At 41.2% G+C, this 14,957-nt stretch overlaps 1 protein-coding gene across 28 annotated transcripts in view; it reads right to left on the bottom strand.

Annotated features, from left to right (window-relative positions):
- PTPRM (protein tyrosine phosphatase receptor type M) overlaps window positions 1-14,957 on the bottom strand; it is a 413,795-nt gene that overhangs the window by 24,086 nt on the left and 374,752 nt on the right. For all 28 annotated transcript variants that reach the window (XM_083746769.1, XM_083746763.1, XM_083746742.1 and 25 more), the window contains one exon: window positions 5,945-6,042. In XM_083746769.1, the coding sequence (XP_083602895.1) occupies window positions 5,945-6,042 (98 nt within the window). The remainder of the gene's footprint in view (window positions 1-5,944; window positions 6,043-14,957) is intronic.

The raw sequence follows: 14,957 nt of genomic DNA, 5'->3' as shown, positions 1-14,957 counted from the left end.
GGATGGTTCTTTCTCCCCGTTTTTTGTGCAGAAATAAATGACTGCTTAAGTGTTTTATTGTTCAACAGTGGCAGTGGCTTCAGTTAGCATATAAAGAAGTGATGTATGCATGGGGGAAAACAGTGAACACAGCCTAAACTTTGTTTATTACAACAGCTGTTCTAGCTGCTGAGAAGCAAATCCATCACTCACCTTAAACAGCACATTCTCATGCATGTTTACTTATACCTAAGTCTCATTATAGTTAATAGGGCTCACTTCCAGGTATAGGGCTCACTTCCAGGTAGGTTTGCACAGGACTGCTGCTTAATAGTGGCTTGCCACTTTGGCAGTGGGACTGCTGCAGCAACAACCCAGAGATGCAAAAATCCCCCACTGTGCACTTGATCCACGACATGCACATTCATCTTATTTCTTTGGACTCTTGGCAATTTATATTCACTGCGTATGTTGCTGCAACCCAGGACAAGGATAAAATTGCTAGCTTTTATCATTAAATGCACTGACCCTGATCCAGAGATAGTGGTGCTCAATAATTATTGAACTCAACTGATAATGTGCAGCTAATAACTATGTCCGGTGGGCCAAGATAGTACAAATCAATAAATGCATGACCATCACGCTCCAGGACAGTTAAATAATATTTCTGGCATCATTCCTACACAAGCATGTGGAAACAGTATGGACTGCACTTATGGTCATGTAAGCTAGGGTCAGTGGAAATATTTTTAAAGCCATTGTCAAACTGGCGTCTTTTTAGTTTAGGGTGCAATGAGGCAAGCCAAAGACAGTGGGGCAGCATGAGCAATGATCAAGCCGGATCCAGAAGCCATGGTTATGAAAAAGGGGTTGATGGTCTACTGGTGCAATGGAGTTTCCACGATGTGGGGCTGATCTGGCACCAGTTCCCTCCATTGACGTGGCACTGAATCTTTGCTTTACGTCCCTCAGCTTGCCAGACCTTTTGATACCTGCTCATAGGTCTTTTCTGAAAGACTTAGATAAAGCCACTTCTGATCCAACATGATTCTCTAATCATGGGAGAGGTTCCATAACGTTTTTCTGTATATGTGGGGTGGTGCACTGCTGGTGTGGAAGGTCTGTGGAAACCAGCCCTTGCATCAGATCATTTTTCAAAGAATATTTTTAATGGCAACTCCATAATGGCTTGCTCTAAATTCTAATGAGGCATTATTTGCATTTTTGGGGGGAATTCAGTCACATTCTAATGAGGTCTTCATAAAGCTGGCTAAATATGTTCAGAAATCATTAGTGTAGATTACCAGAGCAAAACACTCCTGGGGGACCTCTGCAGATTTTGTTACAGAACCTATGGCAGATGGATCAGTATAATAGCACAAGAATGCAAGGGGTTTGGGGGGGGGGGGAGAGGAACGCATTGTTTGTTTGTTTGCTTGTTTTTGGTCTCTCCACAGAAACAGTGTAAATGTGAGCTACTCGGTTACATGCTACCAGATAAAGAGCTAAATGTCCCTCAGGTAGATTCATTAAAGGAGGAAAACAATCAAAACACATTTTGCTGCCATTTAAATACCAGGTGCACTGCGGTCTACAAGTGCCAGGAAAACCGACGAGGGTCCCTTGCTGGAATTCAGGAGAGCTTAAAGGATGCAGGGTTTTGACAAGCCTGCCTCAGATAATGACAGGTATTGGCAGATGTATGCAGGCCCTGCTAGAGGCGAATGGAAGGGCTGAATCATCTGCAGCAGGTGCCTGTGTGAGAGAAAGCCTCCCAGTGGCTCCTCTGCCTGCAATTAAAACCATCCTGATGCATAGAGCTCCAGGGCAAAAGCTATATCCGAGCACAAATTTAATGACTATCCAGTCCGGGTAAACAAACACACATACGCCCCCTCCATGATTAATTCATGAAGGACAAACACAAGTTATGTGGCAAACATGTTAAATAGGTATTCTTCTCTCCTGGAAAGAAAGAAAAAAGTTGAGCTATTTCCCCCCACCTCATCCCCCTTGCTTTTGGATGTAAAAAAGGGGCAGGTGGTCTCCCAAGAAATCTGTAAGTCAAATAACAAAAACAGCGGTGAGCAGTTACAACAGCACGGGTAAATAAATAAAAAACTTGAAAGCCACAAAAAGTCACAGTGCTGGCTCTACAGGAATCTAACCTATTGTCAAAACATGATAGTGGAGTGAAAACAACGCTGCCACCCACTCGCCACTGCCAGAAAAACCCTCAAGGACAGTGAACCAGCTAAAGTTATTACAGCCCTAAGTGACTCAGCGGTGATGGACAGGAAACAGAGTTTGTACCCCCTTGGAGGCCATGGTCCTAGTGAAGATTAATTGCCAGACTTCTGTGTTCTAACTATTAATAAAATGAGTATTTTTGAAGGACGCTCTTTAAAGGAGGCTTCCTTTTGTGCTGCTTTTCTAGGTTCAGTTTTTAAAGCTCCATGTCTGAGTGTTGTTGTTTGTCCTGGCGCTTCCCCCCAGGAAAACACACATTTTGCCACTGAATCAAGGCAAATGGCAATCAGGTTTTCTGGATGAGCCCATGCTTGGTGTTAAGATCCACTCTGTACAGTGAAACTTACTGTTATGTAAACACAACAGTTTATACAGCAGCTTCAAGGATATGTTCAGACAATGCACTGGAAAACACATTATTTCCCCACATTTGCTGAAAGATGCTGCTATCCTAAGCTGGATCTTACCGGAAGCTTATATAAAAGGCGCATGTGTGAACTGAGGTGCCACTTGCATTGTGTGTTTCCTGGGAATCGGGAATGTTATCTAGGGAAGAAAGAGGGTTCAGGCTATCCCTGCCCACATGATGGATGCCTCTTCTAAGAGCTATGGGTGAGTAAGGTCTATAGGTTTGGGAAGAGGCTGGCCATTATTCACACTCACTAAGCAAGATGGTTATGTTTAATGCAAAATATGAGAGATTGCATTGGTTTACGATATATGACATTGGATCTACAAACAGGACAGTTTATCCTGGTTGCAGGATCTATCTACAAGTTTCTTTTGTTCATAGCATTGGAAAGTTTAGACCGAGTCAGAAAATGTGAATGTTTTGCAGTTATTAAGGAGTACTCTGGTGCAGCTCTAGATTTTGGAGGACCCTGAGCAAGCTGCTGTGCCCTGATGACAATGTTCCTGCAGCTACCAGCCTCCTCATTACAGGTTTACCCATTGGCAGTGCTGTAGTGGTCTTTTTGCTATATAAGCTCCCAGGTGAGTGAGCCCTTCAGTGCAAGGTGGAGTGGGGTGCTAGTGGCTGCAGCAGAGCTACTGATGTGCAGCCCAAGTGTCGGCTCTGGTAGGCCCTGCCAATGATGGGCCTGGGTTGAGCAGATCCTATGGCAAACCATCTGGCAAGCACAGATCTCTCTTAGAAGCTCTGCAATGATTCTGGAGATTGCAAGGGAATACAGATACCCCATGAGTCAGTGATATTAAGAGATTTGGGGAAGTTGTGGTTAAGATGATTGAGGATATATAAATAATAAAATGAGTTCTGCAGTGATATGGTGAACCATGAATTAGGTACCTAGAGAAGAAACCAGAAAACTACTTTGCAATAGGTGTCCTCTCTCTAGAGAGGTGGTGTGGTGGAAATAAGGATAATTTTCACCCATCACCCAATGTCTTCTTAGGCCAACTTAAATTTTAATAATACTTTTTAAAAATTCAGACGTTGCAGCAATGATACACCAAGAACATTAGAAAATATAACCCACCCCCACGGAACTGTATACCAGCACCATGAAGCTTGCCATCCTCTTGTCCAGATTCCAGTTTTACAGTCAGAGAATCATGAACTTAGAAGGAATATTGCAGGCCATCAAGTCAAACTCTCTGCTCACAACAATATACTGGAAAGTTTCATATCAATAAATAAGTTGTAACTTTTTGCTTCAGCTTGAATGCAAGTGGCAGAGCTGATTTATTGATCCACCAAGTCTCAAACTCCTTTGGGTCCTAAATGGCCTCAATCTGACCTTTTAAGCCAGTCCAACTGGTTGCATCTTTGTGCTCTCATAACAGCACCTAATTATACTCACAAATCGTGCTGCTTTCTCATCCAAAAGTGGTCCTGTTCCCTGATTTGTGATCAGGCTCAGGCACTTTAGATGTCTAGGCACTAGGATTTAAACTCACAATAAACCATGAACAAAAATCCCCTTTCTAAACACAGAATGAAAATTGAATTTACAATAAAGGAAGCTGGAAATGACACATTTACTCATATTACTGAAAAATTAATTGATCATTTATAGTCCACATGTCTATTTTTCAGGGGGGAAATTATAAACTACTGTTTTGGCAGGAAATTAAAAACATGCATCATAACTGCTTTAGCTACACCGAAGTATATCTACAATTTCCCATTTTTTCCAGCAGCTAATAAATGCACTATTCCTGGAGGTGTTGACAACATAGTTGATGAAGTTTTATATTTTCACTAGGAAATTGAACAGTGTACTCCCTAGGCTGTTTTAAACAGCCTGACCTGCATCAATGCTAATGATACAGTGAAATAAATAAGAAACCCAACAACTCTTGTTGACCATTTAAAATGAAAAGCTAACTTCTGTTACTATCTTTTGAAAATAAAAGTGTACATGACCTAAAATACTTATTCCTTGGGAACTTAGAAATTTGGATTGCTTCTCCTTATTATTTCTATGGAAACGAAAAGCACAGCTTCACTGAGGAAAGGCCAGGCAATCTGGTCACTGCAGAAAGTAGTTATACCCTGCAAAAATTAATTACTAGGCAGAAAGCCCCAAAATGGCCTTCTATCCTCATTCAGTGAAACACACTGTAGTACTTTTGGAATCATAGGAGAAGAAATAAATTCTTTCATATCTGAAGTGTATTAGGGAGGGTCCCCATGTATTTTGTCTGTGTGTTTTAGAAGTTGAAGGAAACCTGGGTACAATTTTCTGCAGCCATCCAAATTTCTGAGGAAATCTGTGGTTGGCTAATATCAGTAAGAAAATTTCCTGGAGAAATAGATTGTTGAGGTTTTGTTTTGTTTATTATGTTTCTATCCCATCCTTCCCGAGGAGCTGTGTGTGTGTGTGTGTGTGTGTATGCGAAGTTTGCCAAATGGCTACTATTTTGTCCTAAAAGACAGTACAGTATATAATTTTTGAAAGTGTAATTTTTCTAAATCTCTCTCACTCAGGTGTCAAAGACCATGGGTAAAGAGGTGCATCTTCAGCATGTGATGGAAAGTGTCAGAAGCAGGGGGACAGGAGTGAATTATCCCCCAATTCAAAACCCGCTCCAGCTCTTTTTATTGGGGGGGGGGGAGGTATCTAGAGATCCAGCCACAGATCTCCCATCACATGTAGTTTGGCCCTGGGTGAGGAATCTGAACCTAGCAACCTGAGCGACTTCATTGTGCTTGCTCTAAAACAGGTGTTGGCAAGGTTTACCGGCCATGGGCTGGATCACTCCCACGGAGATTGTCCATGGGCTGGACTGGCACAGCGTAACGCCAGAAATTGCATCTGCGCCTGTCCGTGTCACTGGAAATCGCTTCTGCGCATGCCCAGATGCCGAAAATTGTGCATGTGCAGAAGCGATTTTAGGCATTTGGACATGCGCAGACATGATTTCTGTGCATGCACAGAAACAATTTCCGGCGTTGCTCGGCGAATCCCTGCACTGCGCCGGTTTAGCGCAGCACACGGAGGACTCGCCGAGCAGGCAGCTTGGTTCAGGGGTGGCTTGTGGGCCAGTAAAACAGTCTTTGTGGGCCGCATTTGGCCCATGGGCCGCACGTTGCCAACCCCTGCTCTAAAACACAAAAGTCCATTGTGTTTGAGACTGGAGTGGCCAACTCACAACTTAAGTAGAAAAGTTAGCAGCAAGGTTGTTAAATTCAAAACAGAGAAATCTCCACAGCATGCATAAATACAGACAATTTTCCAAACTTTCTTACCCTTCCCACTTCCACGAGATTTGTCACCATGACTATGCTTGCTGTATTTTCATGCCAGACCATTCTCCAGAAGTCATATATTGTCTCTTGCATTGGTCCTGAAAGGACAAATCAATCCACAGGTTATTCTCAGCACATAACACGATTGGAGGAATACACACTGATAATGTTATAGGCAATATTAAAAACTTGACAGCTCTCAAGTGCTGTAGGCTCATTAATTTAGCTTGTTAAAGGCGCAATGGAGGTTTCAGTTTCTTTCAAACTAATTTGCAATTAAGTGTTTTCCCCCCCTCTTGAAAAAAAATTGGTGTTGTTGTTTTTTAACAGGAGGTTGCAATCCTATACACAAACATACCTGAGGGAAAGTGTCACTGTAATCAATATGTTTATTTCTAATAGGAATGTTTAAGATGCACTGTTAACTAACTACTAGGGCTGAGAGTTTGAAAAAAATAGTGCAGGCAGATCAGCATCAGCAGTAGTGGGGCGCTTCTGCTGCTTGCCAGGAGGGGCTGCGGCCAACCCAGGCCTGCCCCACCCCACCCCCCTCCTGGTGAGCACTGCTTAGAGACTACTGTGTCAGGAAGTACAGTATATATAAATTGTTGAAATAAATAAATAGTAGCGCACCACCAGGAGAGCTCTGCTGCTGCATTTTATGCTTTTGACATGAGTAATGTTTCAGTGGACGATATTGGCCTTTCTCAGTTTAAACATTTCTCTTAGTTTGCACTATTGCTCTAATTAGTCTAATTCTCAAATCGCTCCTTCTGAAATGAGGCAGGTTTTTGAGACAGTTTTTCCCCCCCTTTGACAGCAGGAGAGAACATTGTTTAAATGCCAGGCCTGACAACTATCTTAATTTTAGAACATAACGAAAGAAATGAGCCCTGGGGAGGGGAAGACCGGGACCACCCCCACCCCTATATCTGCCTAGGCTCTAGAATAGCCTACGTCTGTTGTTTCTGGAGTGCTCTATGGGAATCCAGGATAAAAGCTGGATCCACAATGAATCCCAAGCATTGACTGGGCCTTTGGGGAGGGCGTGGTCCTACCCAGGTATTCCTTCTTCTAACACTTTTGCTCCTGCAATTTTGTTTTATTTTTTTACCCTGCTATGTCACTTTGTCTGAGAGTCTATTGGAGACAGAGATAATAAGCAGATATAAAACACCATCAATTACTAAAATCTTGCATCTACAAACAACCAATTACTGATCCTCTTCACAACACTTTTTAGTTACTTATTTAGAATTTTACTAGTCTATTCATTTGAGGACTTGCTTGAAACATTGCAATACCTTTAAATTTTTAACATCAGAGTTGCCGACAGCTGATAAAAAAAGGGCAACAGTAATCACCCTTGAAATAAGAATTTTTTTCTAAAACAATAGCTGCAAACGACATACCACATCACTAATTGCACCAGAAAGCTCATGTGCACTCATCTCAGGAGAAACACATTAAAGGATACTATTAAACTGAAGAAACCCACACCCACATATCCAACAGTAAATCTGTTAAAATGTATTTTTCATTGACATTTGAAAACATTTAGCTTTAATGTTTTCATCTTGCATCTCCAGCCTTGTTTTGTGTGAGTGTCCTACGCAAAAATGACAAAGGCAATTAAAATTAGGCAATCATTCTTGCAAGATCAATATCATTGGCCTGCAGGGCTCAGAGCAGGTGCATTGTATGGAGTTATTATTTATAAGGGGAAGCTGTCCAATCTCAAATATCTGCTTTAACTGTGGCTGCAAAAGTAGTTGCTTACAGCCCTCTGCAGTCAAAACAGAATCTTATGTTTGGCACTTGAGCAGAACCATCTATCTGTATTTACTACTACTACTACTACTACTACTACTACTACCACCACCACCACCACCAGTCCCTCACCAGAAGGGCCCAGGTAATGTTACAAAAATATAAATACAGCACTATAAATTTAAAAGAAATTACAATCACAACTAGATTGGGCCTAAACATACATCTCAATTGTCAGGGTAAAGAGGTGTAGCTTCAGCATACAATGAAAGCTGTACCATGAAGCTGCCAAATGTGGGGAGGAAATTCCTCAACTTTTGGGCTGGCACAGGGAATATCCTTTCCCAGCTCACCAACCCCTGAACCTATGAGGAATGTGGAACTACCAAGAACCTATGAGGAATGTGGAACTACCCTCTCCACTGATTGTAACACCCAAGAGGGTCTGCAGGGAAGGAAGTGGTCTTTCAGATATTTGGGGCCCAAGTTGCTTAGGATTTTCAACAGTAGTATAAGCAGCTTGAACTGGGTCTAGACAGGATGTCACAAGTGGACCAACTGTTTTGAAACAGGGGTTATAAGAGTTCTGAAGTGAACTCCAGCCAGTAGTCTGGCTGCTGCATTTTGGACCACCTGACGTTTCCAAATCATATTCAAGGGCAGCCCCATGTAGAGCACATTGCAATAATCCAGTCTGGAGCATTGAGTACTGTGGCCAAGTTGTTTCTGGTCAAAAGAGGCTGTAACTGGTGAACCAGCCAGAGCTGGAAAAAGGCACTACTAGCCTCCAGTGATAAGGCTGAACTCAGGAGAACCCCCAGGCTGTGGACCTGCTTCTTCCAGAGGAATGCAACACCATCTATGACAGGCTGTCTCCCCACCTCCATGACTCAAGAACTTGGGACACCAAACATTCCTGTCTTTTTAGGATTCAGCTTCAATTTATTGGTCCATTTCAGTCCATCATCACCTCTAGGTACTGGCCTAACACCTTAACCCAGTGGTTTTCAACCAGTGTTCCATGGCACCCAGGGGTGCCTTGAATGATAGTCAAGGGTAGTGTGGGCAACACTGGCCTCTGTCTCTCTTTCTTTCCCTCCCTCTCCTTATGCCCTCACATCTCTGCCTTCCAAAGACTTGCACAGTTGTTTATTGCAGCAGCAGCAGCTGCCTGAAGGACTCACAAGGAGAGGGGAGAGGAGTGGAGGCTGAGGGAACACTACACAAGGGAATGTGTTCAAAAAAGGGCGAGAGGCTGCCAGCTCTGCAGGCAAGGGGTGGCATAACTGGGCTCCTGAGCCACACGGGGTGCCGCAGAAAGAATGTAATTAGTCAAGGGAGCCGTGGACTCAAAAAGCTTGAAAACCTCTACCTTAACCAATTGTCCTGATTCAGATGGAACAGAGAGGTAGAGCTGGGCGTCTTTCACGTATTTATGACACCTCAGATCCTGAAAACAGCTCCCGACAGCTTCTTTAGAACGTAAGAAGAACCTACTGAATGAGGCCAATGGCTCATCTAGTCCAGCATTCTGTTCTCAAGGTGGCCAATCAGATGTATATTCCAGGTATGATTGTGGCCTGGAGGCTTGAGGAGTTGTGGGTTATGGGGGAGACTCACAAGATGCTTGGAAAGGGTCCAGAACGACTTGAAACCACTTTGAATATCAGATTACTGGGGTGGGGGAGTTCTTTGACACATTCTGAGCCACCCCAAGGAGAACTGGGAGAAGAGGGATCCACCCACCATCACTACCCAGGCTGATTATGCTTCTTAAAAACAGGAGAATTTGTCCTGCAGTGTGTGAGCATGACTTCATGTGGATGCAGTCAGGGGCTCTAAGCCCAAAGAGCAGGAAGGGACTCAGAGAAGGTTAAGGGGGATGGCAGGTCTTTATGAATCTCCAATCCTGCACAATGGGCAATGTCTGCATGGCTGAGGGCTATCCAGAGAGGAGAAGGGCCTTCATGGAACCCAATGCCACTTCCCCATCCCAAAAAGTTGAATCCATATTACCACATTATATCTAATGAAGTAGTAAACACTAGAGCAGACACCCCCAACCTGCAATCCTCCAGATGTTTTGGCCTACAACTTCCATGATCCCTAGCTAACAGGACCAGTGGTCAGGGATGATGGGAATTGTAGTCCAAAACAACTGGAGGGCCGAAGGTTGGGGATGCCTGCACTAGTGTAGTAGGAATGGGGTAAAATAATTCTGTAGTGATGTAGACAATGGCAAAATGACATTTGTTGTTTCCTGTGCATTTTATAGTATTCTGTAATCTTGGGTTGTTATATATAAGTTATGCATGCTATGTCCCTTTTTAAATCAGTAGGAACTAAACCTGCATGATTGGGTGCTGGATAGTAGTATTAATCTTTAGTGAATAGTACTTTCTGTGTAGATGTATTTGTTTGGGGTATGCAAATCATAGATCATGCCAGGAAATAGATCCCACCATTAGCATGGTGGTAGAAGAATGTAACAGACGAAAAATAATTTTATAAGACTAGGAATCCCAATTGTTTTGGAAGGAACTGGATCAAACCTTTCCTCCAAGATAATCCATCATCTTCCCCACACCCCCAAAATCACTTTTTTAGCCTTGCAGATGTTAGGTTTGTACCACAATCCTCTAGGAATGAGTGATGAGAGAAATGCTCTCCTTTGGAATGTCAGCTGTGTCCCCGCTTCTGTTCTACCTGCTATAGCAAGACAATGGTAATTAAAATAACCCCAGGGAGTAGGAATTTAATAGAGAATTTGTTATCTATCCATTTTACCTGCTTTCTTATATGCCAGAGAGCCACCAAAATTATTCTGGACTCAGGACATTCATGGGAGGGAAAGAGGCTAGCTGCATGTCTTTGAAAGTAATTCTCTTCTATCCTATTTTTCTTTTCTACTTGACACTTTTCAAATTATTTTCTGACATCTGAATAAATTATTACTCTGTCATGTCTCCACACAGAATTGAAAAGCATTAAAGGGCAGGTAGGGGCACAGGATTTATTGTCATCAGGAGCTGAACAATTCGATTTCAGAGATTTGGGGTAGGAAGCGACACTGTAATCACTATAGGAGCCAAGTTTACAGAGGTTGACACAGAGCACAGTCCACTAAGAACTGCTGCTGTGCAGCCCTGATTAATTTCAAGGCGCATGTACCAAGAGTCTGTGCAAGTAACCACCTCAAAAGTAAACAGAACCTGCTTTGCAGCAGGGCTTTGTGTGGTTCAGCTTATTCTCATTCCCCTTATGGGAAAGTTCAGCATTTTCTTGCTATGAATCCAATGACATAATCTACTAGCAATATAATATAATGGCTGCTATAAATGCTCTCTACCATGAGGAAATGATATAAAATAGTCTCTCTTTTGCTACTGCGACACTACTAAAAACAAGGAGAAGCTAGTAAGAAATGGGTAAGTATTAATTCAAACTGCACAATCCCCAGTAATTATTAAGTGAATTTAATGCCCCACATATGCCATACTTTGTAATAGTTAGATCTGTCGACTTAATATATTTTCACGAAATTTACCTTGTTACATTTAACTGATTAATTGCTGTAGTAGCTGATTAAAATAAACATTACAATATCTCAAAAGAAGTCAAGCTTTAGTATTTTACAAAGATAATAATTTCCCTAAACCAATCAGCACAATTACCTCCCTAATTTTGATTTCCCTTGCAAATAGTCGTTATTTTTCTACCAGGTTTTACTAGAGTGTTAAGAGTATGTGGAGTTGGGCTTTGGCTTAAATTCCCCCATAATGTAACCATTGTTAGTTGCAATTCAAGAGGTAATTTTTCTGGAGAAAAGGTTTCCTGTGAATTTTCTCTTCTAAAGTTCATCTAGATAAGCATCTTTACATGTTTCCAGTTGGTCTCTGGAATGCTCAAGGAGAACACTGGCAACATCTCCGGGAAATAAATTCTCTCTCTCTCTCTCTCTCTCTCTCTCTCTCTCTCTCTCACACACACACACACACACACACACACTTGTTTGTAGCTCTCAATCTTTCTGTCCATAAAGAAGAGATGGGAGATAGAAATATATTGAAGAAATGGACCAGGAGAAAAATGTGTCCTGTAGGTATGAGAAAGAACTGAAAAATCTGAAGGAAAAGTGTAATAGTAGAGAGTTTGAGATATGGAAGAACAATCCAGAGTTAGATGGCAGGAAGTCCTTGAGAGGTTCCTGCGGATTGACATTTGTTCTGATTAAGCAGTAGACTGGGTTTTCCCAGGGAAAGTGGCAGGACAAAAAACAAACAAACAACAAAACCCCTCTCAGATTCATGACTTGAAATCGCGGGACAAACAGATGTGTGGATGGCCCCTACAAGTGGAAACTGAAACAGTCACATCCACACCATCCATTCAAAGCACATAGCTTCCCTCAAAGAATCATGGAAACTGTAGTTTGTTAAGGGTGCCTGGAACTTTAGCTCCCTGGGAGGGGTAAACTATAGTTCCCAGGCACTGAAATTAATGAACATTACTAAATTGTTGGCACCCATCTTTTCTGGGAGACAATGGAGGAGTGTGCCTTTGGGAGTGAAGTCAAGCTGTTAGATGCTTGCAGAACCTGCTGCGGCTGTAGATACCAAAGTGGGAGAGACAAGTTGTGTTGCTGATGGGGAAGATAAAGGCACCCGGTTGTACTGCTGCAGTTGCACCATGCCGTTTCTAAATTAGGTCTAATAATTTAAAGGATCCACTCTTGAGAAAAACTTAGTTGAAAACCACCTAATATTATTTTAATATATGATGTGGATGTGACCACTGACTTTGGCAGGGAATAATAATCATTGGTACAATACTTCGTTCTGAGATGATAACAGCACTGTCAAAAGTTAGGAAAGCTTATAATACCAACATAAAGCTTTGCATCAATCCAATGCAAAGAAAGCAAAGGAGAAGCCAAATTTCAAATGTCATTTGACTTTGTTAGAACACAAACATAGTTGGGGCAGTAACCAAAATAACAGAATCTGAGTAATTTAATTAAAAGTTTAGGAATGCTGTTCTCCTTAATGTAACCTTATGGAGCACCACAACTGTTAATAGACTAATCTCTAAGGAGAGCTCCCACAGCATGTGGCTCAATTTAAATGCAAAATTACAGGATTACTAATTTTCTGCCAGCCCAGTGATCTGATTGGCTAATTACCCATAAGAACTGTGTATACATTATTTTTCTTTCAGAGTATTTGGGATTTTAAATTCTCAATATAGTAACTGAGATACATAATATAAAAAAATAGCTGCTTCGTAGAATAAAGTTCTAAAGTGATTTCTTCATGAAACTAAATGGCAAAAAAAAAAAACTTTTACAAAAAAGCCCATATATTCTGTTGAATAACATCCACCAAATCTCTGGAACCTTTTGAGTTTGTAACAACAGTTCCTAACTCTTAGTTCCACCTCCTCTTGTCATGTTCCATCCACATCAGAACTGGTCACTTTGTACTTTTCTTACGTATTTTTACATATTCTGTCCTGCAAAATGAAGTGACTCTGGAATGGTTGGTGTAAAGAGGTGTCTAAGTGCTCCTATTGCTTGACCTGTATTACAGCTTTGCCTTGTACTAATCTTGAATGAGTTTCAGCTGCCAAAAAAGATAACCTATAATATAATTTTGTGCACACTAGAGCGTTAATAAATGAAAGAAAAACATACTGACTATTAAGTTAACCAAAATAATAACAATAATTCTTCAGGTTTGAGATGTGCCATATATCATAAAAGAAAAATGAAATTGTACATGAACAACAACTTTTCATTTAATTCCTAAGGGCTTTGATCCACTTGATACTTAACATCAGCCTGACTTCTACTGTTTACTGATGACGTCCCAAAGTCATGGAATGGCAAATATTCTGTCATATTTAAGGGTATAAACTAGGTAGTGCACAATAAAATCACACATCCTTATTGGCTTAGCAAGACAATATTTAAATGACACTGCATTCTTCTCGTATAGCAAGGCGCTCTGATTCCAGTCTTTACCTCATCCAAGCAGAAATCAAGTCACAAAAAGAACTGTACACTTCTATAATTTTTTTAAATCAATTGTGCTTTACTATACAGCTGCAGTGCCAAGTAAATGAAGTGAACCATTTTAATTCTGTTGCTTAGATAAATGTATCTGCACCAAAAGCACTAAATGAAAACACTTGGGCTCAAATGAGATTTAGGAACTGCAGAGGTAATCTCTACAAAGCCTTGATCTAAATAGCAATTGAATATGGAAGGAAAGGCAGATACTTTTTTTTAAAAGAGTCAATAAGCTTCTACCACTGTGACGAAGGCAAGATCTGGGCACCACTTACAACACTAGGTACAGGAGTGATTTTCATAGCATAAGTAGAATCTAATTAACAAGGAAGAAAGGAATGTACAGAAAACAGGATTTTCTTTCCCATAGATATTCTGTTCCGGAAGAATAAGGAGAACATTTACTAAAAAACTGGAGGTGAAATGAATGAATGTCTTCACTTAACGCAGAAGGTGCCAGGCAAGCTTCCCTGGGGAATGTATTCCACCGACAGGTGCCACCACCAAAAGGCCCCTTCTACTGCTTCCACCCTCCACACTTCCTATGGAAAGGGCACTCTGAGGAGGGCATTTGGAGATGATACTGAGGCCAGGATAAGCTTGTTTGGAAACAGTGAATGTATTCTGTATAAGGTTGTAAATGTTAGAGTTGGCAATCTGAACTGGGCCAGGAAATGCACTAGGTGCCATTTATATTCTGAATGCTTGGTATTTTGCGATTTTGCTATTTATGCTACCACAGTCAAAGCTGTGTAAACACTTGTGTTATAAATGCTTATCTTTAGGGGCTTATAAGGCTGACACAAAAGGATTTTCCCATGGTTGAAGCATGATAAGTTTGTTGCATTGAGGAAGAAAATTATATTCACAATATAAGTGAGAAAGTAAATGGTTTGTTTTACAGCTAGAGGCAAACTGAAGGAATAAGAATCCTGTTTGCTGATTTAGAATTAGTAATTAAAATATTTTATTAGGCCTAATATATTTAAACCATACCTTAATAACTTGAGCCTTAAGCACATCAAATATAATTACTGCTCCTGTGTCTAATTGTATGTCTAATTGTAATATTACTTTTACTGGTTACACTGTTTATGTCAGGTAAGTATGATATGCAGGCAAATTTGGTATATGATAAGCACCGCAGGAATCAACTTATGAGTATGCACAAAC

The sequence above is a fragment of the Podarcis gaigeae genome (genome assembly GCF_964106915.1).
Source record: "Podarcis gaigeae genome assembly, chromosome: 7".
In the NCBI taxonomy this organism is placed as follows: Eukaryota; Metazoa; Chordata; class Lepidosauria; order Squamata; family Lacertidae; genus Podarcis; species Podarcis gaigeae.
Note: the sequence above shows the minus strand (reverse complement) of the source record. Positions and strands in the feature narration are given on the sequence as shown.